Source organism: Hyposmocoma kahamanoa, unplaced genomic scaffold (assembly GCF_003589595.1).
Source record: "Hyposmocoma kahamanoa isolate Upper Pololo Valley unplaced genomic scaffold, ASM358959v1 213, whole genome shotgun sequence".
Lineage (NCBI taxonomy): Eukaryota > Metazoa > Arthropoda > Insecta > Lepidoptera > Cosmopterigidae > Hyposmocoma > Hyposmocoma kahamanoa.
The window spans coordinates 853,380-867,257 of NW_020653734.1; the positions used below are offsets into that span (position 1 = coordinate 853,380).

Sequence of the window (13,878 nt, forward strand, 5' to 3'; positions counted from 1 at the left end):
CGCGGCGGCGTCGGGCCGGTCGTCGGCGCGCAGCGCGCCGCCCGCCGCCGCCCAGCACTCGCACAGCGCCTGCAGCCGCTGCAGCGCGCCCGCCGCCGCCGACAGCCCCGCGCCGGCCCGGCACAGCGCCGCGCGGATCCGCAGGCAGCCGTGGAAGTAGTGCTGCTGGAACGCCGGCGGCTGGCGCGCGAACGACTCCGTGAACCTGGACGGGGCGGTTGGTCCTTTCAGACGGGACTTGTCAGGTTTTTCCGATAAAAAGAACAGTTGAATGTAGGTTTGACATTAAAGTTTTCATTGTATTGTAACGAGCAGTTTTAAATAATACTTTCATTTTCTTCTTTACTTAGTAGAAAAAAATAAATAATTTCTTGATATTATTATAAAGGGCACACCTAATTTAAATACGATTTTAATGCTTGAACGTAAACTAAACAAATAGACCTAAAGGGAACAGTTCATTTTTTAGTTAGTTGTGCGCGCCTGCAGTATGTTCAACAACTATTGAGATATAATCCTACAAAAAAAATACGTAGATTGGTATTTTCTCCTGGTTCCAAATATGTATGTAAAACAATTTTAACAAAAATGTTACTTGTGTCCTTTTTCGCTCCGAGGACAGCAAGTAAGGAGTACCTCCACTACTAATCTCAGCTACACCGCCCTCCTTACCGTAACTAACGCATTTACATTTCGGTAACTTTCGTTTTATTGGCACGCAAAGTATTATTATTACCTAAATAAATACTTTAAACACGAAATACTCACACTTTGCCTAACAATAAACCTGAAACTAGATAAGATATTAAACAATCGCTTATATATTAACAACTCAATTTCAATAAAAATGTCGATTACGTTAGTTACAATAAGGAGAGCCGCGCGAGAGCCGCGCGAGAGCGGCGCGGTGCACGCTCGGAGTCGGACGTGCTCCACTACACAGTAAGAATCATAACAATTCGCGACGACCCGCGCGGCAATAGCCGCTGCACGTAATTCACTATGAGTTCTCTACAACTCTTGGCCAATGAGCTGCTGGCGTTCATCCAACACGCCATCGACACTATGGACGAGGTCAGCATCGCGCAAACCTACAAGTCCAACTTCAAAGAAGAGGTTTGCAGTGGCGAGGCGCTGCTTTTCCGCAAGCTCGGCAAGGCCGAGCCGATGCTATCGCGCCAGAGGGATGGAGGAGCGAAGAGTCTCCAGGACATCAATACGCTGTTTAAAGAGACCGACCCAGACGACGTGCCTGCTTTCGTGGCGAAGGAGCTGCACAAGCTGCCCCCTGTCACGCTCGACCACGTCGACGTCACCACTTTTTATCGCCATTCCCCGATTCCGCCACTCGTATTTAAATTTAAATTTTTAATTACCATAGTTCTTTTGCCTCGCATTCTGATTTTGTTTCGTTCCAGCGTCACTCCCTGCTCGATCGCGGCAGCGAACACGTCTTCTCTACTTATTTTTTTTGAGCCGTTTAACAGTTACTAAAATCTCTTGTGCGATAAACAATTTAAAGATCATAAATAACGTCAAAACCGGAATAAATACTTATGAAACTGGATTTATTACTAGTTCTTTACCCTTTTGAATTCTGAACTAAACTTACTAAGTAACAACATTATAATCAACAGAACTCCACCAGCACCAGCAGACCCACACATGCTTGTCGCGGGGCGCAAAACGCATCTATCGGCGGATTTGAGTCGGCTCATATGAATGTGTCAGCACCCGCTGCCGCTGTCGCCGCGCGCCGCCCCTCGTTTTTCCGCCCCGGCGGAGACGTCACTCGTAAGCACGTTGACCCCTTGACGTGATTACGCTGCTGTTGCCGATGCTACCCAACCCACTGCTCCACAATCACAACCCAGGCAACCAACGGAGGGGAAGAAGAAAAAGCGGAAACTCGTCTCTGGAGCTGTGTCATCAGTAGAGATGGGAAAAACTGCTTATTTTTTTAAACATTTAAACATTATGCTTTTTTTAAAAAGCGTGCTTTTTTAAATGCCTAAACGCTTTTTAGTTTGAAGCTAACAAAATCGTTTAGAAAACGTTTAAGCGCATGGACTTTTATGTTAAAAAAAGCTTGCAACGTTGTGTTGATACGAAACGCAAGAGTAGAAACTACTAAAAATTTTCTACCACTAAAAATTTTTAAATTTAATAAAAGTCTTTTTGTAAAAAACGAGTTGTTTTTATTTATGGTATAACATCATTATATTAACATTTTGTTCATTGGCGTTTAAAAACATACGAGTAAGTTGTTTAACTTTCGTAGTTGTTAACAGTTGAAATGGAAGAAACTGCTTATTTTTTTAACGTTAAAACGTACGTTTAAAAAAGCGTGCTTGTAAAAGCGCTTTTCACTTAAACGCTATTTAATTTGACGCTTAAAAAGTCGTTTAGAAAAACGTGTCAGCGCATAGACTTTATGTTTAAAAAAGTTTGCAACGTTATGTTGAATTAATTTGTTTAGGAAACATAGACACAATGGATTAATTTTTCAATAGGAACATAAGCGTCTTCTACATCCTTTTTCTAATTTACTCTATCCTTTGATTATCCTACTACCACAAGTTAAGTCAATTTCCCCAGCGTTTTATATGACGTGTCCTTTGTCTGCCGTAACTTAAATACCACTTGGTTATTTCACCATACACCGGATCAGCAAAGTTTCGGTTTTGTTTTGGTGGTAACTTATGAGGCATACGCATCTCACCTTTCGTAGACGAGCTCGACGATGTTGGGCTTGAGCGTGAGCAGCACGTCCAAGAAGTCATAGCCCGAGACGAGCGCGTACTCGAGCAGGCCCACGGCGTGCTGCACTTGCAGCGCCGGCGCTACACAGAACGACGCTTTTGTTTAATAATTAGCCGGCGCTTGTCGTGAGACGCGCGCTTTTCAACTGAAATACCTTTACGAGCCTCAAGTTGCACTCTCAAAAGTAAAGTGGCACAATTCGAAAAGCTACTTTTTTGGAAACGTGCAAAATACAATTAATATTTTGGATAACAAATAAGACTTCTATTTGATACCAGCCAAATGGCACATTTTCAGAATAGCGGTGTTACGGGACAGCGCGCCACACTCGCACTTTCTCACACCTTCACTTAAATAATAAATCCAACTACCAACCCTTAAGTGTCGTCACTTAGTCTCAACACACGGTCCAAACCGAAACAATTCATTCATTCGAGAACATGTAATTTTGTAATGTCCTAGTCCTCGCCCTCGGGACTGCCGCGCGGCTGCTGCCGCGGCGAGGGCTGGTCCGCGAGGCGGGAGGCGGAGGCGCGGCCACTCACGCAGGTCCTGCGGCGCGGGCGGCAGCCGGTACACGTGCAGCTGCGCGTGCGTGTCCACGGCCGCGGCCGCGCCGCCCAGCGCCGCCAGCGCCACGCTCGACACCAGCGCGCACGACGCGCCGCTCTGTGGGCGCAAAGCGGGCTCTCAGCTGCTTCTTTCGCAGCCGGTGGGGCCCGTTCGCTTAACACTCAATCAGAAACTGGACAGGGTACCGAGGGGTTGTAGATCTTGTTTCGCCAATCCCGGTTACATTAACAACTCGCTTCGGCCAAAAATCGCGGTTACGTCGTTTAAGTGGGGACGGCGAGAATGTTGTTCAAACGTTTGGCAGATCTCGCTCAGATTTGGAAATACATTTCAAGCCTTCTTGCAACAGCGGACTAAAACCATCGGCATCTTGAAAGATACCATCTCGAGTGATCGAAAATCACGTACCGCCTTAGTTGTGGCTTAGTAACGCAATATAATCTCAAATGATGCGTACAGTCAATGAGCACCAGTGCTGTGCGTTCATATGATAATTATTATAAAAACAGTCGACACAAATAAGATCTTAATATCGATTCTGTACTTCAGAACGACTTATTAATGCGAGCGATAATTTACTAAAAGTGCTCAAATGTATTTATCGAACAATACGATATTGTAAAAGAGTACTTGTAAAATACTAACAACCCCGCAGACGACTATTGTTGTTCCACGTATCCGACACTCTTTAGACTCACCATTTAGAAAGATCTATTTAAACATTTTCATTTTTAAACAAAAGTAAAATCTGGTAAGTTATTAAAAGTCGTGGAACAAATGTTGTTTACGGCCTTATATAGAGTGGCGGCGGGCGCGATTGCGGGCACGGGTGCGTGTAAATCTAATGAACATAGACGCTCGTTGCGTTCATAGCAGGTACATCTATTTATTGGCTCGGTCCGCCCGTACCTTTTACAGTGCTTGGTCTAGCGTCTAGCGTCTGTTTGGACCTACCCGCTCCTAGCCGTTTCGGCACTGTGAAAGGGAAAACATCAAGACGCACGCCTGCACTCTGAATGAACCCTATGATGTTAGTAATATTGTCCCTTGAGGCTGTTAGTGTTTTACAAACAATCCTGTATATTATATATCGAATTATTAAGTTTGTTACACATAAGAAATGAAAATGTTTTTTTCTGATCTAATTTTTTTTAAAGAAAGCAATGTTTCGGACCCGTTACAGGTCCCATGGTCAACACTGAACACGGACAGCGATTTAGATCCGAAAAAAATAGTTTTATTTCAATAGATTTATGTTCCGTTCTTAAGACAGAAGTAACGGTTCGGAGCTCAAATGGGACTGACCGGTACGACGGGATGGCCGTACTTGGCCTTCTTGGGCTCGGACACGTCGCCGCCGCTCGTCAGCACCGGGCGGCTGCTCAGCTGCCGAACGGTACCACAATTAATGGGAAGTCCTGGCAGCTGCTTGGGTCAGGCGCAAAAGTCACATTTCGCTCTAAGGCTGCTACTAGACGAACTGCATGCGCGAAGTCGATACGTACAGCTGAAGCTCAATGTATTTGTTGACGTCGAAAAGATAGATGTCACTTGATGAAGGCAATAAACATTAATATCGTAATTTTCAATTTTAATTAGTCAACAAACTCATGGGCTTCTACTAAATTATTGGCTTTTTTATGTTTCCGTATGCAATCAAATAAAAATCTTTTTCAATTAAAAAAACTTGCGCTTTCTGCAAGAAAAACAAACACAATTAATCGTAATGTCGACGTCATCTACAAATTTAATATACCTTTAATATACATATAAAATAATATCTTAGTGGAGATTTTTTCGACAAATCCTTTTTGGTGGGGATTTGTGGAACATACCGATAGGCAAATATGTCAATTTCAAGAAAGAAGTTTTTGTGTTACTCTTACGTTGGTTAAACTCTCAAGTAACCGTCTCAGTAACTGACTCACATAGTTATGCGAGTCCCTGGCCAGCAGGTGAATCTTCCTTCCGGCCGCCATTACTGCCATGGACGTGACGGCGCCTCTCGCACACCCAATCACGCACCCGCCCTCGCCGGCCTCCACCCTCCACGCGCCCGCCTGCTGCCAAACCTTCAAGGGACATTTCGATTGCGTCATTTTTTGTCCAACAAAATGTTCGTCACATTATGACCTCAAAGTCGCAAGTCGAGGCCGGAGAAATGTACATACGTATCAAAAACACAAGGAGCAAAGATGCTAAAAAATAATTTTATTACAAAAACCGACTTCAAAAAACTTTGCCAATATGTACAAATCGAGTTCTTAGGTTTTCGCGATTGTTGCACATAGGAAATGGAACTATTTTCCCGAATTTAAATCGCGTATATTTGTTTTTCCAATACGACAAACGTTAGCTAATATTTTCTTCAAATTTAAGTGGAACTACTACTGAAGTAACCCCTTCAAAAAAATAAGGCTCATCGAGATCGGTTCACAAAAGACGGAGTAATCGCGTAAAATTCAAATAAAAAAAGATGTCGAATTGAGACCTCCTCCTTTTTAAAATCTGTTAAAAAAGGTTTAAGATCCACTGACTGATCCGCGATATATGCGATGTAAATAAATGACAGTTCATTTGTTTTTCTCTAATTTGAAAGCCCTAACTCATTTTTATGCTATATCATAGATAAGTTGGTCGGTACGGAAATATAGCGCCAGACGTACCGAAAAATGTAACCGTGTACTTTCAGCGTTTCAATTCCTCGAAATTGGGGATAGCCGAAATTACGCATTTGGCTCACGCGCTTGGCTTATCTTATTGTGTGTCACAAATTCTAAGGCATCATTTTCATTTTTGATAATAGTCTGTAGGATTGCTTCGAGATATACAAAATATTTATTAGCTGAAAAATGTAGTTACCATTGCAGGTCTTATAGTATATTATGTTAGCTCGTACATTTCACCATAAACTTGGCATGCGAATATTTTACACCATTCTTTTATTATTTTTGATGTAGCATGCATTAAAGTTAAATTAATACAATAGCAGAAACAAACAATAACAATTGGAATTTAACCGGAAAATAGGAAGTCAAAAATATAACATACAATAGTTAACTTTTACATGTTATGTTATCAAGTAAAAAAATCATCAATATTGTTGTGGCATTGAGTTTCTAACAAATTATGCAATTTCATTTTAAATTGTCTACAATTTAATTCTGTAACGGCATCCGGCAATTTATTAAATAATTTGGGTGTTAATACGAACATCGTTCTACTGTAAAATTCCAAATTAGGGCGTTGTTTGGGCTGTATTTCTATTTTATTCCATGTGTTTTTAGGATATCTAGAGGCTACATAAGCGTGATAACATAAAGAGCAGTTTTTTTATGTTAGATGCTATTCTTGTCACATTTTGTAGAACATATACGTACTTACGAAATTTAGTGTTTAAATTATTGATATGTGTTTTTCAGTTCAAGTGACTATCAAGAGTACCTAATGCCCAAAAGTTTTGGTTCATTAACTTTAGCAACGATCCATCCATCGTAATTTGTAGTTAAATTTTTTGGTCGTGACTGTGACAGGTAGAATTGCATAAATTTACTACGAGATTATTTTATAGTGTCACTTAATGCTTCATTCAAAACTGATTCATAATCATTAAAATTAATATGTCTAACTACCCCAGAGGAAAGTACCATCTTTTGTTGAACGTGATCTGGCAATTCGTTAACATACAGAATAAATAAAAGTGGCCCCATAATACTGCCCTGCGGTGCCCTTTTGGCTATTTTTTCCGTGTTTTTGTCCATGCATGTAATATGTGTCTCTTGGTGGCGGTTCCGTAGATATGATTTTATTAGATCATATGCGAGTCCTCTCAATCCGTACTCATATATTTTGCCTAATAGTAAAATAACCAATTGTGTGACACAAAATCAAATGCTTTCGTCATATCCATGAAGATTGTAGATACTGAATGACCTACCAGCGTGCTGTGACCTTCTGCGCCGGCTTTTTGCCCTCCGCCTGGTGTAGTGCTGCCTTGTAACGGACCTATGATAACAAATTCATATAAACGCTATACCTTACTTACATCATTATTAGGTGTAAAGGGTTATTTGCAAAATACTAACAACCTCGCATCGCACGACTATATTACTAACATCATAAACAACACCTTATGTTCCATAACTTTTTACAAAACATAATGACTTTACCAAAAATAAATTATATTTTTGTTTCACTATCTGACACTTTAGATCTGTATTTGGTAGTAAGTTCAAATGTGCAAGCGCCTTCCGCGGTGACTCCCATGTCCGTCCTGCACAGATTTATTACCGTTTAGAGCGAACTATTTAAATCTATTTACTTTTGCATGAAAGTAAAATCTGATGAATCATTCAAAGTCGTAGAACAAAAGTTGTCGTTTATGGCGTTAGTGATATAGTCCTGCGAGGTTGTTTAGATTTTACAAATAACCATGTAGATTAAAAGGAACACATAATTTATATTCAGCAAATATACGACTCATTGCTAGGCATGAGTCTATTTAAGAAGAGGGTTTAGGCCATAGTCCGCACGTTGACCCCTTGGGGATTGAGGACATCACAGATTATTCAGGAGTTGGGTACCCTATCTGAGATGCACACAGCCAGGTGTCAACACAATGTTATCGTTAGCGAGATATTTCGCAACTTTCACGAATGTACAGACGGCAGCACAATAAGCTACACATCTTGTTCCGTTGCACTGAAGGCAACGTTCGAACGAAAGTGGACAGCTTGATGTGCTGTTGACTGTAAGTAACTTGGGTTTTTTTAAAATAAATAATGCACACACTCAACATAGCCCTGCCTAGGGAAACCCTGTGTCGCAGGTGCCTAACACATACATAGACAACCACAAATTACACCCAAACTCACGAGAGAAATAAATGTAGGACATTCAACTATTTCTCCCGGTCCGGGAATCGAACCTGGGACCTCTGCGTGGCAGTTCGGCATGGTAACCGTTCGTTCGGCATGGGTACAAGCCGTAGCAGGAATTCGACCCGTCGTTTTTGAGAAGCAATAGTTAACAAACCTGCTGTAAAATACATAAAAACTCAACACTGATGCGGCTTTCGCTTTTGTAGTCACGTTTTAAAAGGATTCAATTTCAGGAGTTTATTACAGTTTTACGAACGCAGATAAAGAAGAGAGATACCTTTGTTGAAGAGCTTGTGTACGGCGTGGTGCCTCTCCGTGAGCTTCCACAGCGCCAGCGTGCTACCGCCCACCACCAGCCACTCGGAGTCGTCGCGCACCCACCACGACAGGCAGCCTGCGACAAGGCCCCGCCGTCACCGAGGGCCGCACGGGCGCCCGGCGGGCGGCCGACGCGTACTCACTGGGGCTGGCGTCGGACAGGTGCACGGTGGGCAGCGGCTGCAGCGCGAGCGCGTGGCGCTGCAGGCGCGCGCCGCACGGCGGCAGCGTCACGGCCGCCACGCAGCAGCGCGCGCACCAGCGCCCGCCCGAGCGGCACGCCGCCGCCAGCAGCACGCCGCCGCCTGCGCACAGGGCCGCGCTCAGCTCCGGCGCCCCGCAGCGCCCCGCCCCGCCCCGCCCCCCTTACCCTTGTGCGCGAAGCTGGCGTGCACCACGCGGTCCCTCTTGGCCCGCAGCGTCTCGGTGGCGACGGTGGGCTTGCCCGAGTCCTCGGTGTACGGCGTCACGGCCCCCACCAGCCCCGTGGCCGTTATCAGCAGCAGCCCCTCGCACGCCACGCCGCTGTTCGAGCAGTGTTCGGTCAAACATTACACCTATGCCTAGGCCGAGCCGGGACCTTTTTAACACAATTCGTCAGATTTTATGTTGGTACGTTTTGTGATTTATATAGAAATTCACTCAAATTACTATTTTATTTCATTTTAACCTATAAGTGAATATTTGTTTGTTACCAGTGTATAAACTTACACCCCTGACATTCTACCATAAATTTCTGAGCTAAGATTCCATTTTCCCATTTAGCTTCTAGAAAAGCCATCCATCATTTTTCAAAGCAATGAGTTTATCTACAATATAATGAAACCGATTTGAACCTACAGGATACAAATCTTGTCAACAGTGACCAAAACAATTTGCTCAGCCTCCATACAGCCCTCCGGGCGGCGTCGTGGACCGGCGAGAGATGAACCCAGGGGGTTTTAGTGGGGTAGGCCCTCCAGTTTGGAGGGAGTATCCCCTATACCCCTAAGTCTCCCTGGGTTCAGAGGTATCTATAAAAATTTCTCCATCGTCAAAAAAAAAAGCCTCCATACAGCCCAAAATAAAAGCAACGGAATCCCGGTAAGCTTACGACTTTGACATCTACAAATTATTCAGTTGATCACAGAGATCAACTAACCACTCGTCCTAACCTATTACATGCTGGTGCTGTTGAACTCAATTAAAGACATTAGGGGTCGTATTCTAGAACTCTACTCAATGCTCAAGTCAGGATTTAAGTATGGTTTAAAGCACTCGAAATCATACTCAAGTCCCTGCCATTAGGGTCGTATTTTCAGTGCTTGCGTTGCCAGTACAATCTTGACTTGAGTATGGTTTAAAGCAATTGATATCATACTCAAGTCCCTACCATTAGGGTCGTATTTCCAGTGCTTGTGTTTGCAGTGCAATCCTGACTTGAGCATTGAGTAGAGTTCTAGAATACGACTCTCAAAATGGCCAATATGCCACTTAAGAAAAGGTCGGATGGTCCTAAATTTCAAGTTTGGCTCAAAGTATGCAAACAACTCAAAAAGGTCAACTGATTGCAAAATTTTTGGGAACATATTAATTTCCAGTCATAATAAAACGTCTCACCCAAACCCCTTAAGCGTAGGCGCAGGCCGCAGCATCTGAATGCGATCCGCGATAGGAACATCTGGTTTCTTCTCAGACCACGCGAATCGCCGCCCGTTGTGGAAGAACACGCATTTTATTATTTGTTCACCTACAGACAAATACTTGATGAGAAAATCGTAGCTACAATATTTTAAATTATATATTATTATTATGTAAATAGGATATTTAATGTAGAAAACTTGCTCTCTTTAGATGTAAACCTACTTAGGATTTCTTCGATAAATATTAGATGTAGAAGTTATTTGGAGGAACTTTTCTTTCTACATCAAATTTGTTCATAAATTGGTTGGTTGGTAAACCAACTATGAACCTAACATGCATTCTTGTTGCTAAGCTGGCTATAGACATTTAATATCTGTTAGCCCGTTTTTTCTGATATTATAAATTGAAGCTTATGATTAAAAAGTGGCAAGAGTTAATTACACAAGCTGTGGTTGCCTAATGGTTTCCCTACCACCTCACAAGTAGGGCCGTGGCACACCAGGACTCAACCATACAAGGTAATGCTCAAAACTTAAATTTCAAAATGTGGATATTTTAAAATATATATACATTAGCGTAGTCGCAATAAAGTATCACGTCACGCGTAAAAATACTGAGTCGCTAACTATTGTCAGTTGTGAAGTGCATCAACTCAAAGTTTGCTCTTTATGCTAGATAATAATTATTCTGTAAAGTACGTCAATTTATGTGCAATGTTTAGACATTTATTTCTAACGTTGATATTAAAATCGATTTAAGTGAATTGTGTCAGTGACCAAGCAAGGTATATTGTCATTTGGTATTATAAAAAAAAAGGCCCTTACCCTAGCAGTGAGACATATAAGTGGGTTGATGATGAAAGAGTATAACCACATTGAACTAAATAATCATACAAATGACTACCATTTTTACTTGACATTGGCAGAATCATTGATTATTTCGATGGGATCATAACAAAAGAAGAAGAACTAAATAATGCACCTCACCTGGAAAACTAACACTATAAAGGCAAGTCCATTCATTGAGCAAATAGTCCTTCTGTCCATACACAGATATATCTCCTTCAGAAGTGGCAATTAGGAGGTGCTTGCCTTCACAGTCCCATTCTAATGCAGATACCTGCAACATGTACCTTATTTTTAATTTTACAAAGAAAACATTCCAATTTACGCTACATTAAGTTGCCTGTAAAGGACCCGAAACGTCGGTTTGTTTGAAAAAACAAATATATGTGACTTAAATCCGAAAAATAGTTTCACTTCCTATGTGTAACGATCGCGAAAACCTAAGAACTCGATACATAAATAATTTTTAAAATACTATTTTGACTGCATCGGCGATCCGATTTTGAACCAGAAACAGCTAACGTTTTAATGTGGTTTGGTATAAAAAGTCCTGCAAAGCTTCTCTTCATCAGTCATTACTCAGATGATTGTGTATTCTAGACTTTTTCAAGGTATGCAGACACTCACTGTCATCTAAAGACCTTGCAAACATTTGTAAACAACAACAGTTTCTATTTATGCTTTCGCTTACTAGTTTGATTAATAGTTGGCACTCCAAGAAACATACTATGATTGAGTCGTCATAGATATACTTCAACAGTAAAAGTATACTCCACGGTGTGGCTTTACTTTTGAAGAACTATTTCTTCGCAGGGCAGAACTTGTATCAAAAATATGTGTTACTTGATAGTATTAATGAGTATTTAAAAAAATTTATTTAAGGGTTCCAATAGGATTTGATTAACAAGTTTTTATACAATGCAACTTTTCATTTTATACACTCATAATAATAAAAACGGAAGTAAATTACTTAGCTACTGTGCAAACTGTAGCGCTTGTGTTAAATATTTTTTATACAGTTAATTGTCCAAATTACACAAACTGACCTACAGTCACAAACACCATTACCATAAGTATACTCAACATGTGTCTTGCCTCTTTACAAGGTACTTCAGGAGTTCTTAAGTGTTCAATGCTTAACCAAAGAAACAAGGAAGTTTCACACATTCCTTAACTATAAAATTTACTTCCATTCTTATGAACATGGATTACAGGAGGACTGTATATTACCGGCAGTCGAATTTAAGGGTGATTGAGGCGGTGACCCCTTTTAACCCTCACTGTGAGCTTGGTGTTATGAAACCCCTTCCTCGGTTATAGGAGAATGTAAATTTGGGGGTAAAAAATTTGGGAATGAGTGGTATGGAATAGGTGCCCTCCTATAAAGTTCCAAATTTAGAACATTAATAGTTTTCAAGATATTCATTTATGAAAATCTGTATAAAATTACCCAAAATCATATTTTATTTACTCCACAAAGGGACTCCAGTACCAAGACTTAAACATTTATATATATAAAAACAACCATATGCAGCACTTCCGGAACCGCCATACGATTTCCTGCATCTGTCCAATTTCTTTCTGTCCAGAAAGACTTCCATGTTCTATGAGAATCAAAACACCACAACCTCTAAACATTTTCCATATCTTCATAACCTATCAAACCTGTCACCCATAATTTATTTTCCAATAAATTCAATAATTCCACACGCAAAATAGGCGCCTTGTCGTCGAGTTGCAGACACCAGCCCGTTACACCAAGTACCAAATTCAATAATTTTTACTTTTACAAATACAAGTCTTAATCATTTTTAATATTTTAGGATTAGACTACTAAGTATATAACCAATTAGGCGCTTTGTCGTCGAGTTGCGGATACCAGCCCGTTGCACCAAGTACCAAGTATATAACCAATTCACCACATTAATTTCAACTCTCAACTCAACTGTAGGTCATGTGCTTAAGGATTGGGTGAAACAGTTTTTGGAACTTGGAAACTCACAGGATGAGAAGTACTGGTCACTTTATGGCTGTCCCACGGCGTGTCCAGATCGCAGACATACACATGGCCACCCCAGGTGTCACCATCGGCGTCTAATAACTCCGTAGAGGACGAAAACGCTATGATGTTGCAGACGGATATTGTGCAAATTGGTCGAGTAGTTTCAGAATCTGAAACCCTGAAAAAGTATTATTCAAGATAAGCTTTATTGGGTTTTATGAGGTAAACATAGGTGTTTAAAGTTTCTTAGTCGTGATTATGGACAGTCACGTGGTTAATTTTATTCAAAAAGTTGGTATAAATTTGTAAATTTGTTCACAAGAAAAACTAACCTGTCCAAATGTGGAGGCTCGCATTTGAGAGGTTTGCGCCTCATGGAGTATATTAACTCCATTTTGAAGTGTTTTTTGTGTCGTAAATGTGCATAAGTATTCTCCTTTTGGCGGTGTCCTCTTCAAAATTACTGAGAAATCGGAAACACTCGGATGGCTTAGAAAGCTTGTAAATAAATAGATAAATACGTGACAAATGGGTTTGACAGTTTGATGAGTTTGATAGTTTTTTTTTTCGTTCGTTCCGTTTGGAACAGGCGAAGGTCAGAGACCATACTGCCTAGTCATTAGTTTCTCGTTTCCTTCGCTAGATATGTTTCGATTTAAGTCTTAGGGTCGTATTCTAGAACTCTAGAGTATTGAGTATAGTTCTGGAATACAACTCTAAGGGTCATATTCTAGAACTCTATTCAACGCTCAAGGAAGGATTGCTCTGGCAACACAAGCACTGGAAATACGACCCTAATGACAGGAACTTGAGTATGATATCAAGTGCTTTAAACCATACTCAAATCCTAACTTGAGCATTGAGTAGACTTCTA

General features: G+C 41.2%; 1 protein-coding gene across 1 annotated transcript in view; it reads right to left on the minus strand.

Annotated features, from left to right (window-relative positions):
- The window catches only part of LOC113227684 (mediator of RNA polymerase II transcription subunit 16), a 25,775-nt gene extending 12,286 nt beyond the window's left edge, over positions 1-13,489 (minus strand). Inside the window, exons 1-13 of the mRNA XM_026460654.1 lie at positions 13,337-13,489; positions 13,005-13,182; positions 11,144-11,276; positions 10,134-10,263; positions 8,905-9,059; positions 8,678-8,839; positions 8,494-8,610; positions 7,274-7,341; positions 5,265-5,408; positions 4,642-4,722; positions 3,309-3,432; positions 2,723-2,843; positions 17-205 (exon numbers count right to left, since the gene is read on the minus strand). Coding sequence (XP_026316439.1) covers positions 17-205; positions 2,723-2,843; positions 3,309-3,432; positions 4,642-4,722; positions 5,265-5,408; positions 7,274-7,341; positions 8,494-8,610; positions 8,678-8,839; positions 8,905-9,059; positions 10,134-10,263; positions 11,144-11,276; positions 13,005-13,182; positions 13,337-13,398 — 1,664 coding nt within the window. The 5' untranslated portion in view covers positions 13,399-13,489. The remainder of the gene's footprint in view (positions 1-16; positions 206-2,722; positions 2,844-3,308; positions 3,433-4,641; positions 4,723-5,264; positions 5,409-7,273; positions 7,342-8,493; positions 8,611-8,677; positions 8,840-8,904; positions 9,060-10,133; positions 10,264-11,143; positions 11,277-13,004; positions 13,183-13,336) is intronic.
- Positions 13,490-13,878: the final 389 nt, after the last annotated feature.